The sequence below is a fragment of the Taudactylus pleione genome, unplaced genomic scaffold (genome assembly GCF_031769625.1).
Source record: "Taudactylus pleione unplaced genomic scaffold, aTauple2 ptg000041l, whole genome shotgun sequence".
In the NCBI taxonomy this organism is placed as follows: Eukaryota; Metazoa; Chordata; class Amphibia; order Anura; family Myobatrachidae; genus Taudactylus; species Taudactylus pleione.
Genome location: NW_028284443.1, coordinates 8,276,190 through 8,294,082, shown reverse-complemented (window position 1 = coordinate 8,294,082; position 17,893 = coordinate 8,276,190). Strand labels below are relative to the sequence as shown.

The following is a 17,893-nucleotide window of genomic DNA, read 5'->3' as shown; positions in this document are numbered from 1 at the left end:
AGGCAACATGCCCACTGGCATTATTTTTATGCTTTGTACTAGTTTTTTCAATGCTAATACAATCATCAGTTTGATTATGTTACTTGTTCTCAGGGATATTATTTTCCAAACATTTTCTGCCCTAGGACTGTATATTTATCGCATTGGGGGTATATGGAGTGACCTTCTAAAATAGCTTCTATGGGGCATATTCAATTAGCCGCGGGATTTACCCTGCAGCTAATTGTTGCGCTGGCGGGATTCAATTAGCGGGGATTCCACGCGCGGGTGTCCCTGAGACCCCGCGCGCGAGTCCCCGCTGTATGACTTTACCTCACACCTCATGTAGGTGCGAGGTAAAATCAGCGTGAGGCCGCCCTATTCGGCCTCGCGCAAACGGGTAAAACACACTGATTCCGCAATTGTCGCTGAATCAGTGTGTTCTCGCGCGAGAGTCCCGGTGTAATGACGCGGGGATATAGCTATTTAATTGAATAGCTAAACCCCGCATCGCGGAACTTTAGCCTGTCAATTAGCCGCGGCTGAAATCCCGAGGCTAATTGAATATGCCCCTAAAAGTCATTAAAACAACATATCAAACATGCTATCTTCATTGGCGTTAGCACTTTTTAAATGGAAATGAACACAACAGGTTTAAAAATCATTTACAAAAATGTAGTCCCACAAGTTTTCCATGTGAACATACAAAGAAACACTCCTGCATTGCCTTTTTCTGGAATTGCCACTGTAGATGTACTCTGTGTTCTTTTGTGGGTAACCTACTTTGTGCATTTGTTTCGGAAAAAATTGAGCCTGGAAGCTCCAATATGGTGTTGCTGTAGAAATACACTATAATTACAACTTTAACATTTTTTTTCTAACATAGGACTCAATTCAATTAAACGTAAATTGAATAGCGCCGGGAGGGAGCTCCAGGAGCTATTCAATTCAGTGCGCTGTATTGTCGGAGAATGCCGATTCTCGTGGCCCTTATGCCTTGGTGTTTAGTCGCAAGAACGGGCATTCTCCGACTAAACTGCCTGGCAAAATGCTGTTTCCGCGGCGCTAAGGGCAGAATACAGGATCGCGCCAGGAGTTTTGTCTGATTTCTACTCGCACCCCAGGAGGGATGTGAGAAGAAATCCTTAGTCAGAGTTAACAGCGCACTGAATTGAATAGCGCCAGGAGCTCCCTCCCGGCACTATCCAATTTGCGTTGAATTGAATCGAGCCCATACAGCTAATAGACTTATAGGCCCGTAATCAATTAGTTTCGCGTCCACGATAAAGTTTTGCCCTGCCCGACTTTCTGCCGACATCGCCTGTTTTGGACGCAGAAACTTATTGTGCGCGCCCCCGCTATTTGCCCTATTCAATTCCAAACCACGCGAAAACGGCAAGCAGCGAAGTCAGAACAGGCAGAAAGAACTGTCAGAATTGGGGAAATCAGCCTGAACCCCCCAAAAGATGCACTAAAATTGGGGATCAATGTAGATGTGCCCAAATAGCCCTAACAACACTATATGGGGTACTTAAGTTGTTTCAATAGCTTCTTATTAGCATCCTTGCACAAGTGGTGAAGAATGGCATTAAGCAGTATTTTTTGGTTAAAATAATCCTGTCAAATTTGGGGTACATGAAAATGGGTACTAGCATATTTTAAAGTCTCTAAAGTGAAGTTTAAAAAAAATTTGAAAAACACACCTGTTGCATGCACCTGCAATATTAAAAACACCTGACCCATCCTTGCAGACCCCCAAAAACTTTATCGCTAGTTTATATGCTTGTCCACCCAATTTTTACTTTCTCACCCCCAAAATGAAAGTACTTTTTTGGGGTGTTAAGGTTTTTTTGGGTATTTTTTGACACAGTTGCTCCAAGGGTTCTGAGTGGTTTCCCCACCTTTGCACCCAAAAAGTAAAATTTTGCACTTCTTTTCTCCTGCTAAGGTGAATCTTTTTCGCTTATTACATTGTATTGACTTTCTGTATACGCGAAAAGTGGCTGGAGTTGAATACAGAGATAAGTTTCCATCGTGTGAAAAGCCGAGATCGGCGATACTTTTCAGCGGTTCTCGGCTTCTCGCGTCTAATTGAGTACGGCCCATAATGCGAGTTTTTACAGATATTTCTTCATTTGTTCCTCTTTTTTTTATGAAAATGCATATAATCAGGATAAACTGCGAACTTTCAATGTGCTTTAAGGGGGGGATTCAGTTGTTTTTGGGCACCCATTAATTATCGTGCCTAATTAGACCAGGTTTAGCCACGTAAAATGGTCACACAAACCACAGACTTTCCGTACATTTCTGCTCACCTTCACAAGACCCCCCATGAGCAGAAATGCAGGTGCTAACGATTGAATTGCCCCATGAGTATCTAAACACAACCAAATTCTATGTACAATCTGTATGTTTCCTTCACATCAAAATAATTCCTGTATTATAGGGATTATGTAAAAGTGGGGGGAGATGTATCACCCGGCGATATGGGGGTATAGTGGTAAAAGCAGTATCAGCGCACGTTGTGTGTGCTGATACTGCTTTTCTCCATGTATTTATTTGGGGTTGCGTGATAAATGACAGGGGCGCTATGGTCCATCATTATCTGCGCTGCTATCTACAAGATTGCATGCCGATGTCCCAGCCAATGTATGAACGGTCAGTGGCACTAACCCGTTATGACAGCTGCAGCAGTCGTTGCCCTAACACCACAGCAGGGATAGTACGGTCCCTTGCTGCAGCGGCTGCCAATGCATGAGAGATCTCGCGCATGCCCAGTAGAGCCGGCCTAAGGTAAGACAGCGCATCAGCAGTAGTTTTCACTACCCCACTCCAGCAGACGAGATGTTATTACATCTGGGCTGTACTGCTTCCCGTTTTACCTTGGGAAAGAGGTGAAGCAGGAAAAGTTATAGCAGCATTATGCGTGCAGTTATAATACATCTCACCCAGGAGGCAGTGCTGATTTACTGCGCAGGCAGGATTCCTGCGAATTTGTTGCATTTTTTTATTTATTTTATACATACAGCAGCCCAACCATTCCCTTACACATCATGCGGAGTGTGACTTGTGTATGGTCTGTAGAGAGTGGTGGTGCTGTGGGCACCTCATCATGTGATCTGCAATGTGTGAAACTATGGGCCCGGTTACTGCCTGGCTGTATGGTTACAGCTAGATCCCCTTCCGTAGATTGACCCTGACGTCATCAGTTACGGTAGCTGTATACCTAGCAGCCATAGTTGCCAAGTCTGCTTATAACAAGCGGAATTGGGCTTCTGTTCCTGAGTTGCTTGTTTTTGGGCTCTTTTTTTTTTTTTTTTAAGGTAGCTTACTTTTGGGCTTGTTTTTTTGTGTGCATTGCCGAGGCACCCCTGGAGGTAAGTGCGTGTTATTTTTTTTTTTTACACCAGTAGTGACTGAGGGAGGGGTGAGGCTGTGTCTGGGGAATATAAGGCAGTAGCCAGTGGACAGGGTGAAGTTGGAGGGGGCAGGCAAGAGGGAGAGGTAAAATAGATGATGGAAATGAGGCAGGTACAGTCAGGTCCATAAATATTGGGACATTGACAGAATTGTCATATTTTGTCCTCTATTCACCACCACAATGGCTTTGAAATGAAACATACAAGATGTGATTTAACTGCAGACTTTCAGATTTAATTTGAGGGTAATTACATCCAAATCAGGTGAACGGTGTAGGAATTACAACGGTTTCTATATGTGCCTCCCACTTTTTAAGGGGCCAAAAGTAATGGGACAAACTAAACAATCCTAAATCTAACTTTCACTTTTTAATACTTTGTTGCAAAACCTTTGCAGGCAATTACAGCCTGAAGTCTGGAACGCATAGACATCACCAGACGCTGTGCTTCATCCCTGGTGATGCTCTGCCAGGCCTCTACTGCAAATGTCTTCAGTTCCTGCTTGTTCTTGGGGCATTTTCCCTCCAATTTTGTCTTCATCAAGTGAAATGCATGCTCAATCGGATTCAGGTCAGGAGACTGACTTGGCCATTGCATAACATTCCACTTTTTAGCCTTAAAAAATTCTTTGGTTGCTTTTGCAGTATGCTTCGGGTCATTGTCCATCTGCACTGTGAAGCGCTGTCCAATGAGTTCTGAAGCATTTGACTGAATATGAGCATATAATATTGCCCGAAACACTTCAGAATTCATTCTGCTGCTTTTGTCAGCAGTCACATCATCAATAAATACAAGGGAACCAGTTCCATTGGCAGCCATACATGCCCACACCATGACACTACCACCACCATGCTTCACTGATGAGGTGGTATGTTTTGGATGAGCAGTTCCTTTCCATCTCTTCTCTTCCCATCACTCTGGTACAAGTTGATCTTTGTCTCATCTGTCCATAGGATGTTGTTCCAAAACTGTAATGGCTTTTTTAGATGTTGTTTGGCAAACTCTAATCTGGTCTTCCTGTTTTTGTGGCTCACCAATGGTTTGCATCTTGTGGTGAACCCTCTATGTTCACTCTTGTGAAGTCTTCTCTTGATTGTTGACTTTGACACATATACATCTACCTCCTGGAGAGTGTTCTTGATTTGGCCAACTGTTGTGAAGGGGTTTTTCTTCACCAGGGAAATAATTATTTTGTCATCCACCACAGTTGTTTTCCATGGTCTTCCGGGTCTTTTGGTGTTGCTGAGCTCTCCGATGCGTTCTTTCTTTTTAAGAATGTTCCAAACAGTTGATTTGGCCACACCTAATGTTTTTGCTATCTCTCTGATGGGTTTGTTTTGATTTTTCAGCCTAATGATGGCTTGCTTCACTGATAGTGACAGCTCTTTGGATCTCATATTGAGAGTTGACAGCAACTGATTCCAAATGCAAATGTCACACCTATAGTGTTCCCTCTAGCTCCGGCGGCAGGCAGGGCGCCGGAGCCAGAGAGGGCAATCTAGTGCGCGCGCCAAAGGCGCGCGTCCGAAAAGGGGGCGTGGCCATGAAAAGGGGGCGTGTCTATAAGACGTGTCCCCTTTTCGTCATACTTGGGGGCGTGCCCGGCGCTTACGGACATGCCGGGCAGCCCCCAAGCGCTGCAGAAAGGGACAATAGACGCCAGGCGCATGCGGTGACCGGTTCACCGCATGTTTCTCCACCCGCGGGACACTGCGTCCCGTGGGTGAGAACGGCTCCGCAGGCGGTGAGGGCAGGGCGCTTTTTGCCCTCCTCCTGGAGGGCAGGGTGCTTTTTGCCCTCCAGAAGGAGGGCAGGGCGCCGCGCCCCACTAAAACAGCCTAGCGGGAACGCTACACCTAGAATCAACTCCAGACCTTTTACCTGCTTAATTGATAATGAAATAACGAGGGAATAGCCCACACCTGTCCATGAAATAGCTTTTGAGTTGATAGTCCCATTACTTTTGGCCCCTTAAAAAGTGGGAGGCACATATAGAAACCGTTGTAATTCCTACACCGTTCACCCGATTTGGATGTAATTACCCTCAAATTAAATCTGAAAGTCTGCAGTTAAAGCACATCTTGTTTGTTTCATTTCAAAACCGTTGTGGTGGCGAATAGAGGCCAAAATCTGAAAATTCTGTCAATTTCCCAATATTTATGGACTTGACTGTACATGGGGGAGAGTTAAAATTACTGAGGCTGCTATAAGGGGATAATGTAATTAGACAGGTGACAGGAATTAAGGCGGTAAAGAAGAGGGGTGAGAGGAATGGGGAGTCAGGTAAAGGAAAGGTGGGTACACACTAGATGATGTCACCTGATCCATTGATCGGGCTGACATATCGTCCACATCGGCCAGTGTGTACCCACTATGCACGACCCTGCCCACTCCCACGGGTCATCCATCGGGGTCGTTTCGTCAGCCTGCATGTAGGGCCGATGGAGCGACCCAGGTGCCAACGCTGGCATAGTGGATGGAGCCGATGCCCGACGTATCGGACGTTCGGTCATCGCATTGTGCAGTTAGTATAAACCGCCCAATATATATTGCGTGGTCTGGTGTCGCATCGGCAAGTGTGTACCCAGCAGAAGACTGGCAAGCGAATGAGGTGTGAAAAGAGGGAGGAGGTAAAAATATGGAGGCTGGTGTAGAGGGAGAAAAGCAATATAGGCAGATAAGGCCGTGCATACACTAATATCTTAGGTTAGAGAAGAGGGGGAATAAGGGAAGTTAGGCAGGTAGAGAGAGAGGACAAAGAGACACCCCCATAAATTGGGCTTTTTTATTGGGCTTTTAGGATTGGTTTGGGCTTGTTCTTTACTTATTAGTTGCTTATTTTACATTGCTGCAGATCACGACTCGGTGGTCATCATACATGTCATAGTACTAGGCATGATCACAGTGTATGGAGTCACTTGCCTAGAGTAGGGGGTGAGCCCAGCTCCCTTCAACTGGATCTCCCAGCGCTCCCCGGCCGGGTTTAGCACTTCCCCGAGGTACATGGCGGCTCCGTCCCCCAGCTGACCAGCGAAACTCCCGAACTGGTGCCCGCAGTAGCAGTGGGCGGCGGGCCGTGATCCTGTGAGCAGCCGGTTCCCGCTGAAGTACTCGGCAACTTCTTCCTCCTCTTTCTCTCCGGGCTGCAGACCGAGCAAAGCCAGTGCTGGCTGGGACAGCGCCACCACCCTTGGGTTCTGCACCGGGGTTGGACGCACTGGGGAGAAGCAGGCCCCTGGTACTTGCCGGGACCGCACAGCGTCCTCGTCCTGCCCGTCTCCGGGCTCCACGGGCAGGCAGCGCAGCGCCCGGTTATCAAAGCGCAGGGACCGGAGGCTCGAGGCCGGGCAGGCGGAGGACTGCATCGCGGACTTCATCATACCCAGTGCCCCCGTGAGCAGCGTGTCCATCCGTAAGTCTGCCCCGCGCGTCCCCGGGAGCCGTGGGATGATCACACCGGCCCGTCCCAATAGACAGCAGCAGGCGCGTGTTAGGCTCGGAGACATCCGCGTGCCCAAAGCACTGGCAAACATAAACACGCAGTCACATGACACAGCCACCCAAAGGGAGGAGTTTCTGTCGCCTCCAATTCTTGCAGTGCCCGCTGGAGTACTCCGGGTGCTGTTGCAGTGCCAGCTGCCCTCATATAAGAACATTTATCTCCAAGACACCAGTCATGTCACATTGCAGGGTTACCGCCACCTTTTTAGATTCCTGGATAGGGGGCGTGGCCTGGGACATTTGACGATTCAATGACGAAACCCCATGCCCCCTACTATGCCAGACAGGGCCCCTCCTCTTTCCCCGTTAAATGCCATGACTGAGTACCCCTCTCAGTAGTCTGCCATGCTGCTGCCTCTTATGCAAACCAGGGTTCAGAACTGCAGTATGCAGGGGGCAAACTTAAGACCAGGGGGGCAAGCCATGAGCAACTGCCCGTACAAAGGTGGTATAACATATTGCCAATTACATTATTGTGGAAATACAAATAAAAAATCCCTTGCCACTAAAATTTATTAATACAGTATTGCTTGGGTGTAAGTTTCAGTTTTATTTAAAAAAATAAAAGAAAAACTGGATGATAACTTTAACAAAAAATGATTAATAATAATTAAAAAAAAAAATGCTGTATCTGAACAATAAGGGCCTGATTCTGAGTCACACGCATTGCCGATGTCGGGCACAGTGGAGTGATTTTTAGCAATTGCGCATGCGCGAGAACTTCAGAAAGCCAGTAAGGCAAATGTGTTACCCTGAATGTACACACAACGAAGCTGTTGCAATCGGGTCAGATGGTATCGAAAACGGAGCGGCAGAGTGATGGGCGTTCCTGGGTGGTGACCTGAAGTGAACACAAAAAGAGTGTCTCATGGGCATGTTATGGGAGTGTTGTGGGGTCATCAGTGAAAGCTGCTGCATTCTAAGACGCAGAGCCGCAGCTACAGAGGTCATGTTTACATGGAGAAACTGCCTAACTAGTCAAAGTCGTAACGCAGTGGCGCAACTATAAATTTTGCTTGCTGCCTGCCAAAAAAGTTTCTGGCGTCCCCATGGCATTTTGGTAAAACTAATACAGGGCCGTTTCTAGGCAATTTGGCACCCAGTGCGAACAGTTCAAAATGCGTCCTCATAGTCATTTTTCCTCCTTATAGTAGTGCCCATTACACATTATGCCATATACAGTTATGCCCCTGACACCATTTTATGCCCCACAGTAAGGCTTCTAATTACTTTTAAATGACCTGCGCATTGTCAGGGGGTTTATGCTCTGAGTTTCCATGCTTGTTATCAGGGTTTTTATGCTCTGGGTTTCCATGCTCCTTGGCAGGGGTCTCATGCTCCTTCTGCTCCACAGGAAGTTTATTTCCTCCCTGGGCTCGTTGTCAGGGATCTCTTGTCTCATGCTCGTTGTCAGGAGTTTCACAGGAGAAGATGCAGCTTTCTACATCGTCTCCAGGCGGCATCAGCTTTCCTGTCACCTCAGGGTATTGTTATGCGCTCCCTGACAAACGCTAGAGGTCAAGTAGGACCTCTATAGCATCTGTCTCCTAGGCGGCGCAGTGAGGATTATATTATAATAATAATAGCACCTTTCAGCTGGATGTCTTCATCTCAGCACAGGCAATATCTGCTGGCATTCTCTGTAAATATACAGTCATGGTCAAAAGTTTTGAGAATGACAAGTATTGGTTTTCACAAAGTTTGCTGCTTCAATGTTTTTAGACCTTTTTGTCAGATGTTACTATGGTAATGAAGTAAAATTACAAGCATTTCATAAGTGTCAAAGGGTTTTATTGACAATTACATTAAGTGTATGCAAAGAGTCAATATTTGCAGTGTAGACCCTTCTTTTTCAAGACTTCTGCAATTCGCCCTGGCATGCTGTCAATCAAATTCTGGGCCACATACTGAGTGATGGCCGCCCATTCTTGCCTAATCAATGCTTGGAGTTTGTCAGAATTTGTGGGTTTTTGTTTGTCCACCAGCCTCTTGAGGATTGACCATAAGTTCTCAAAGGTCTGGAGAGTTTCCTGGCCATGGACCCAAAATTTTGATGTATTGTTCCCTGAGCCAATTAGTTATCACTTTTGCCTTTTGGCAAGGTGCTCTATCATGCTGGGAAAGGCATTGTTCATCACCAAACTGTTCTTGGATGGTTGGGAGAAGTTGCTCTTGGAGGATGTTTTGGTATCATTCTTTATTCATGGCTGTGTTCTTAGGGAAAATTGTGAGTGATCACACTCACGTGGCTGAGAAGCAATCCCACACATGAATGGTCTCAAGATGCTTTACTGTTGGCATGACACAGGATGAAGACTTTTGGAGGATGGCCTGGTGTCAAGAAGGGCAGCAAAGAAACCACTTCTCTCCAGGAAAAACATTAGGGACAGACTGATATTCTGCAAAAAGTACAGGGATTGGACTGCTGAGGACTGGGGTAAAGTTATTTTCTCTGATGAATCCCCTTTCAGATTGTTTGGGGCATATGGAAAAATGCTTCCGGAGAAGGTAAGGTGAGCGCTACATCAATCCTGTGTCATGCTAACAGTAAAGTATAGTGCGTGCTAAGTGGGGTTTATAGAAACAATATGTTCTCACTAACCTGTAGAAAAGGCAGTAGTGACAGTTGTTGATGGCAAGAAAATTAGAGTTATGGTAGACTTACCTTGATAACTCCTTTTCTTCGAGGTCCATAAGGTCCACAGGGATACCATGGGGATAATGTGGTTGGAGAGATTCAGCCACCAAACAGTTAAAGCTTTCAGCTCCCAGGATGCCTCGAGTCCTCCTCCATATATAGCCCGCCCCTAGCCACAGGCCTTCAGTTTTGTTAACAAGTCTCAAGGCAGGAGAAGGAAAGAGCAGAAGAAAGAGCAATCATACACCAGAAACACTCTTACACAAGATGGAGGGAATCCGTGACCGAAAGAAAAAAAAAATTACCCATACAGCCAGGTGCGCCCGGGTGGGTTCCCTGTGGACCTCGAAGAAAAGGAGTCATCAAGGTAAGTCTACCAGAACTCTAATGTTCTTCTTCAGGGTCCGTAGGGATCCACGGGGACACCATGGGGATGTCCTAAAGCAGTTCCCCTAGGGTAGGGGACGCTCCTGAGCAGAAAGGAGAACTCATCGCCCAAAGAAAGCATCGTAAGAGGCAAAAGTATCAAAGGCGTAAAACCTAAGAAAAGTGTGTAAAGAAGACCACGTGGCAGCCTTACACAACTGTTCAGCAGAGGCACCACGACTAAATGGCCACGAAGGCCCTACAGAGTAGAATGTGCTGTCACTGTGCTTGGGACAGGGAGAACAGCCTGTGTGTACACCTGAGAGATAGTCATGCGTAGCCATCACGCCAGAGTCTGCTTGTTAGCTGGTCATCCTCATTTGTGAAAACCATAGAATACAAAAAGAGCATCTGATTTTCTAACAGAGTTTGTGCGAGCACAAACTAGATCCAGGGAGGCTTCATCTACAGAAAGAACTGGAGCCTGAAAAGCTGGAACTACAATTTCTTCATTTACATGAAAATGGGACACTACCTTAGGAAGGTAACCCTCCCTTGTAAGAAGAACAGCTATCCTGGTGAAAAATGTAATATGGGGAACGACAAGAGAGCACTGCCAAATCAGAGACTCTGTGTGCAGAAGAGATAGTGAGGAGAAAGTGTCTTCGCTGTCAACCATTTCAAGTCTACAGAGTCCAGAGGTTCAAATGGGGGAGCTTGTAGCCCCTTAAGAACCAAAAGACAAATCCCACGGTGCTACTTGTGGAACAAAAGGAGGCTGAACTCACAGAACTTCTTGAAAACAAATCCTAACATCTGGTAATGAGGCCATCCTCCTCTGGAACCAGTCTCCTAGTGCAGAAACCTGCACTCTCAAAGTGGCCAGGCGTAGACCCTGGTCTAAACCTGCCTGGAGAAAAGCCAGTACCCTGGAAATCTTAAAAACCTTAGGATCATACTTTCTGTGGGAACACCACTGACCAAAAGAAGGCCAAACACTGAAATAGATGCGGGCAGAGGCAAGCTTTCGTGCCTTAAGCATCATTTGAATTACAGAAATGGAAAAACCTTTTGCTCTTAAGATGGAAGATTCAAGAGCCACGCCATCAAAGTCAGACGAAGTAAGGCCCGGATCCGGCAGGGACCCTGCTGCATTAGCAGATTCTGCCATAGAGTAAGAGGATACGGACTGTCTATGGATATATTCTGTATGTCGGTAAACCTATGACGTCTGGGCCAAGCAGAAGCCACCAATATTACAGTTCCGCCTTCCTGCTTGAATATCATGAGGACCCTTGGGAGGAGGGAAATCGGAGATAAAAGATACGCCAGTTTGAAGTCCCATCTTACTGCTAGTGCATCCACTAAAGCGTCTGATGGGTCTCTTGTCCTGGACCCGTACCTGGGGACCTTGTGGTCGTGACGTGATGCCATGAGGTCTATGTCTGGTAGACCACACTTGTTCACTAGGAGTTGAAAAACCCCCAGATGGAGAGCCCACTCTCTGGCGTGTATGTCCTGATGACTTAGGAAGTCCAATTCCCAATTGAGAACCCCGGGATGAATATTGCAGAGATAGCCGGAAGATGATGTTCTGCCCAAACCAGAATGTTTGTCACTTCCCTTATGGCTGCATGACTTCTTGTGCCTCCCTGATGATTGAGATAGGCTACCATGGTCGCGTTGTCGAACTGGATCTGCCTGCCCTGGAGCAGGTTCTGTGCCATGATGAGTGCTTTGTATACTGCTCGAAGCTCCAGAATGTTTATGGGCAGATGACTTTCCTGATTTGTCTATCTTCCCTGAAAGGTGTGATGACCTGTCACTGCCCCCCATCTTGCGCAGACTGGCGTCTGTGGTGAGAAGCACCCAATTTGGAATCCAGAATGGGCAACCTTTGTCCAGATGATCCTTTTGTAGCCATGAGAGAGAAAGCCGAACCTCTAGAGTGAGAAGGATCCTCTGGGACTTTATGATGATACATTCCATTCCACCGGGAGAGAATCAATTTCTGCAGAGGCCTGGAGTGGAACTGAGCGTATTCCACCATGTCAAAGTTGGCTACCATTGAACCCAGGACCTACATTGCTGATAGAATGGATACCCTTCGATTGCGTAGCATTTTGCGAATTCGCAATGATAGGGCCGCAATATTGTCCTCTGGCAGAAACACTTGTCAAAGGTGGATAATTGGCTGAGACAAGATCAGTTTAAAATTGAAGCGTGCGCGACGCCATCTTGCGAATGGCAGCTAGACTCCATTTTAGAAACAAGAATCTGCAAGACGCCATGTTGCGACCAGCATCACTTTAAGTTACAACTCACGAGCTAAGAACAGATGGCAATGTTTTTGATAATCTAAATAGAATAGACAATGCACCAGAAACTGTGAGTGATTTACATACAAATTGGGAATCCCTGTTGGCAATTGTAATATAATCCAGGCATTGATCTACACAATTGGATTTTTCTGAATCCAAACAGGTTTTAGTTTCATACCCAGACAGGATGGTTCAGTTTCACAGTGAAACTGTGAGTGAGGAATGATATGTGTGTGTATGTATATATATATATATATAGATATGTTAAGTCCATCATAGATGGAATCTCATGCATAAACACCACACATTACACACAATTGAGCTGCTAACATGACACCCAGTAGTGAATGCACAATTATTAGCATCATACGATTGCATCTTTCACCATTTTACATACACACATTATGCTTAAGACCCCAAATGAAAATACCGTTTAGTAGCTAAATGCGCACGCATCTGTCCCCAGTTAACTAACGTCTTTATATCAAACCCCGAATACTCACACATTACATATTCACACATAAGGTTTAATAACCTTTAAAGTGTATGATTTAAGTTGGTTCAGTTAGTTTAAATGCTGAAAAATAAAGATATTTGATAACTAAGGTATTATACATGCTAAACAAGTCGTGTTTAGTTTTGTACTGATGCGTACTCTTTTTACAGTATTCCAGTGTTATCGGTGGGGAGATCGCATCATGCATTCTCGAGTTATGGATCGCAGAGCCTACAAGCAACAAAATGTATATTTCATGAAAAACTGTTAGGATGTTGCAGGGGACGGAAAGGGAAAGATCCCCAGCTGTCAGAGGCAGATAGAGTCTATTTGAACCAGCCTGTTAAATGCTTTGTAACAGATGCTTCTCCCCTGGAAACCAATGACATCAGCAGCAAACTTCTCTATTGTCCTGTCTATTCTGGGGGGTTATAAATATGTGTGCTCCAACTCTGGGTTCTTAGTCTTCGTGCTGAATGTTGTATGACGAGGGGTCTCTTGCTGATGCCTATCTTCGGGTCCGGAAGCGCTGCGTATGTATACTGTACTTGGGTCCGTATAATTTTCCTTTGCGCCTAAATTGTGTCTGGATCAATTGCGTGTAACTGTCTGAACTTTTACTTGAATAATGCTTGTGCTTTGGAACCACAGATTCCAGGTCTAAGTCTTTATTTCTTGTATGACTGCGTATGCAAATTAGCATCATCCTTAGAGGTTTATAGGAAGGGTTTTAGAAGGTACAGGCAGGGGTATATAGAGGTTCATTTTAATATTAACAGATGGGGGCTCATCGAGTGAAGTCACTTACCTACTCACACGGCACATACGGCTATCGATGTCTCAGCAAAGGGTGGAGTGGCCACATGCAGGGTTTTCCTGCAACCGCTTTGTGCTGAAAAATTGCTATCCATTTTCGTGTGAGCAAAAGAAGCTGACTAGAATCCAGGGACAAGAAAGGAAAAAGTTTGTTGATAGAACCTAGCATTTAAAGGGGTGCCGCAGTATTGAGTATGTCGCTGAGTCGCAGTTTTGCACACAGAAAAGACGCACTTTTGTGTACGCAGTTAAAAAGTCATTATACGGTTGTGTGGTAGTCGCATTATTTTTTTTATGTGGCTGGTCGCACAATAGCGTATACGTACTTCCGGTTTCTGCTGCCATGGTGTTTAAACAAAGCCATTGAGGTTTACATTTTTTTTCTATTACCAATATCTGGGTTAACGTGTATTTTTCTGCGCAGGAAAAAAGTGTGTAACAGTGAATATTTGTTGAACAAAGTTAAGGGTATCGTATGATCCTTAAGGGCTAGGTGCAAGGGTTAGTCTAGCCGCTCTGTAAGCAGCTTTACCGTTCTATACACAGTAGCAGGTGTACATGTTGTCTTTGTTGTAGAGAGGTGCGTGAGAGTAGCCGACATATAAACTCTCATAGGTGTGGAAGTTGCCTTTTTCAAATCTTATCCAGGTGTGGAAGTTGCCTTACTAAATCTTATCCAGGTGTGTGGGCGCCGCCGACTTAAATCGTCCACAGGTAAGTGAAAGTATCTTGATTGTCTTTCACCAGTTTAAATCTTTATTGAAAAGCGTAGGAGTTGTCTCAGAATGGGAGCCACGCAAACAATAGAGATGTTAGGCAATGATGTGCTGCTAATGGAGGCGCCGATCGGATCGGCCCGTCGTATCATGCATACCAAGTACGTAACTTATGCAATAAGGTATTGTGATTTATGGTTTAATATGACGAGGAAGAGTGTTAGACAGTTTCCCAGAATTGGTAGTTTTGATAAAAATGTGTTAGACAATGTCCGGGATCACATCAGTTTGATGCGCTCCCGAGAGAAAAAGGTTCAATATTTTGAATGTTTAAAACTGTGGCAGCATGAGGGGAATGCGTGGCTTAAAAATGTGCAAGCGACAAACTAGCGTCGCGAGCACATTGCCAGAAAATATATCCATGACGCTAAATTGCAATACGGGCGAGCTGCAAATTGGCTCGCACGTGCTGCAAAGTAGCGTTGTGGAGAGTATTGCCAGCAGTTCATGCTCACCTCCCCCACCTTATGTGGATGGAGGTGCAAGTACAGTTACCAAAAATACCCATAAAAATGTAACAAGCAATTTGTACCCTCTCTTAAGCAACCATAAAGAAAATGTTTATGATATGGATGATGAGCCTATTGTAATGTCTGCCATTTCCCATGCTGTGCAAATGATAGATGCTGCATCACCACAATCACGGGTGGTGCCGCCATCTCCATCAGTAACAGCAAGGGAAGTGTTAACAACTTCCTCTACGGGTGCAGAGTGTGTTAATACCATACGTAGCAGTAGCAGATTAAACCCCCAGCCAGGTAACCAGGTCAGAGGTAGCAACGCTACCGGTCTGCATCCCATTCGGACGATAACTGTTCCGAATGGAAATGCACATGCAAACGGTGTAGTGCCCACGAGGGAAGTAGTAATGCATTATCCCTGGACAAGAGCAGAACTAAATTCCATCATAAATGATTTCCCCGATCCCAAAAAGGAACTAGCCAAATGTCAAAGATTTTTGAGAAATTTGGGTAGTTCTCATGAGCCAACTAATAAAGATTGGCGTGTGGTGTTAAGGGCCTGTCTGCCACGCAATACCGACGTGACAAAATTTATCACGGATTGTGTATTGGATGGTGACGTTCCCTTAACAGACTAAGTAAACCAAGGTAACATTTCCCACATTGTAACTCAATTGGGTATATATTTTCCAGTAGTAGTTAACTGGAACAAAATTTTCACAATTAAGCAAAGGGAGAGTGAATCTGCAGAGGATTATTGCGATCGGGCTCTGCAGGCTATCACCCAGTACACTGGGATAGAAGATATTAAAGATAGCACTCACCACAGGGGAATGATAGTCACAGTACTCATGGACGGTCTGAGAGACGACTTAAAGACTCGGGCTCAGACCTCACAGCCTGGCTGGAGGGGACTTACAATAGGTAACCTCATAGAGTCTGCCATAGAACATGATAAAAATATCACAAAGAAGAGAGAGACCCAGAGCGAAAAACTAATGGCTGTCAGTATCCAAGCTCTGGAAGGAATGACAATAACATCACAGCCAATTGACACACCTGCACCCACACACACACACACACGTGCACCTGAACAATTACACATCCTCACCAATCCCACACCACAGCAAACACATCCTTACCCCACAAATCATACACAACCACAGGTCCCATACTCATATCCTCCACAATATTCTTACCCTCCCTATCCTTACCCATACCCACCACCTTTCCCTCTTGCTCAAATCCCACAACAATCTTTTCATCCACCCCGTTCAAAATTATGTTTTAACTGTCACCAAGTGGGACACGTAAGTAAGAACTGCAAAGTGAAGAACACCACACAGGAACACGAGTTTCACATGGGTTCATAGGTAACCCCAGTATCTTCTCTCAGGCCTTATATGACTGTTTACAATCTTTTCAACCTGCCAATGTATCTGTTCTAATGTAAAATGTGGACGATTTATTGTTGTATTTTAGGTCATGTTTAAATGATATTAAACTGTTGTGCTTTATCTCCCACTCATAGGACACAAGGTTGCTAAGGATAAACGGCAGCCATACCAGGCTGAGGTCGACTACTCGGAATACTATTCAACCCAGTGGCCCAGGCATTACTTAGTGCAGTAGCTATTAATAACAAGATTTAATTGCAGGAACCTGTATGCAAATACTATATCCCTAGAATTATTAAAAATGATAGGGGGACTTATTTTACAGGTGACGTTTCCAAGAACATGTGTAAGGTGATGGGTAACAACACTAAGATTATCCCAGACTGTCTTTTCTTTTATTTGCCCCCCCTTTGAGATACTGTTCAAACAGGCAGCCTCATGTGAAAATATGATAATGAGGTTACTGTAAAGGGTCTCACGAAGATGAATGCGAATAACAGAAATTGAAAGTGTTATTAACTAACATATTTAATGCAAACTGTCATGATGTCAAATCTGGCGAATTTGTTATGATCCAAATTTTTTTTAGCACAGGTTGTTTGACTGATCGGTGGAAAGGTCCGTATCTGACGATACTACATCCACAAAGGGAGGAAGATACGTGGGTCCATTCCACTCACTATAGGGAGGTTAACCAACCGGTGGAGATACAAGGCAGATAACGTGGACCTGTCGATTGCGAGCTTGTGCCGGAAGGATTAAAAAGGTGACTGTGAGATATCTGAGCTAAAGAAATGTGTAGATCAGTGCTTCCAGCAATGGAGTGGTCTGCTGTGGTCATCCTAGTTCTTTTTTTTTTTTTCCAGAGTTTTTGTCATGATGATCTGTTTGGGGATACTCAGTGTCTGTGATGGAGGACCGATAAAGGAAATGTGAGCTGATGGCAGTGCTGATGGAGTGGAGTCAGGAGGAGTGCAATGCCAATCAGGGGAGTGTCTAACCAATCTGAGTACTGTTATTGTTAAGAGAGCTGTCATACTGGATACTCGGGGAAGGTGTGGAGGTTTATCGTCTGAAGATTCCTGTATTTGTGAGATTTGTGGGTCCCTAGTTGATGAGAACTGTGTCCAACGGTGCCAACCTAAATATAATCAGTACTGGGGTGGGTATCCTCTAGAGGATTATCATAGCATGGTAGGCAAAGTGTTAAATCAAACTGATTGCTGGGTGTGTTCACATGTGCCACAGGGACAGCATAACGTAGGGTTGGTGCCATTTCCGCTGAATATCACAGAAATTTTAGAATTACAAAAAGGGAAAACATTGGATGGAAAATTCCTCTCATCCAAACCACCTCATTTCAAACTCTATCAATTCCAAGTAGATAGATCACTTTTGTGTTTAAACATAACCAACCCCAATAAACCCGGGAGTTGAGAAGTGACGGGGAATAATCAGACGATGACCTTCTCACAAAGAGCTGATAATGAGTCTATAAACCATGATCTGCTGCGCTCCATTAAGTCTGGTGGGAAACATTTTAGGTATCGGTATACATGGAGTTCCACCAAAGAAATTATTGGTAAGGTGCCAAATGGTTATTGTGCTAAAATAATACAGCCACAAACTTTCATGTACCAGATGGAAGAACCAGAAATAGGATTGTTTGCAAGGGAAATGTGCTTAATGATAATAATGCATACCATTGTTTATGTTCTCCCTG

At 45.0% G+C, this 17,893-nt stretch overlaps 1 protein-coding gene across 1 annotated transcript in view; it reads right to left on the bottom strand.

The window, feature by feature from the left end:
• The window catches only part of SELENOO (selenoprotein O), a 36,408-nt gene extending 29,299 nt beyond the window's left edge, over positions 1-7,109 (bottom strand). Inside the window, exon 1 of the mRNA XM_088457621.1 lies at positions 6,321-7,109. Within this exon, the coding sequence (XP_088313747.1) occupies positions 6,321-7,054 (734 nt within the window). The 5' untranslated portion in view covers positions 7,055-7,109. The remainder of the gene's footprint in view (positions 1-6,320) is intronic.
• Positions 7,110-17,893: the final 10,784 nt, after the last annotated feature.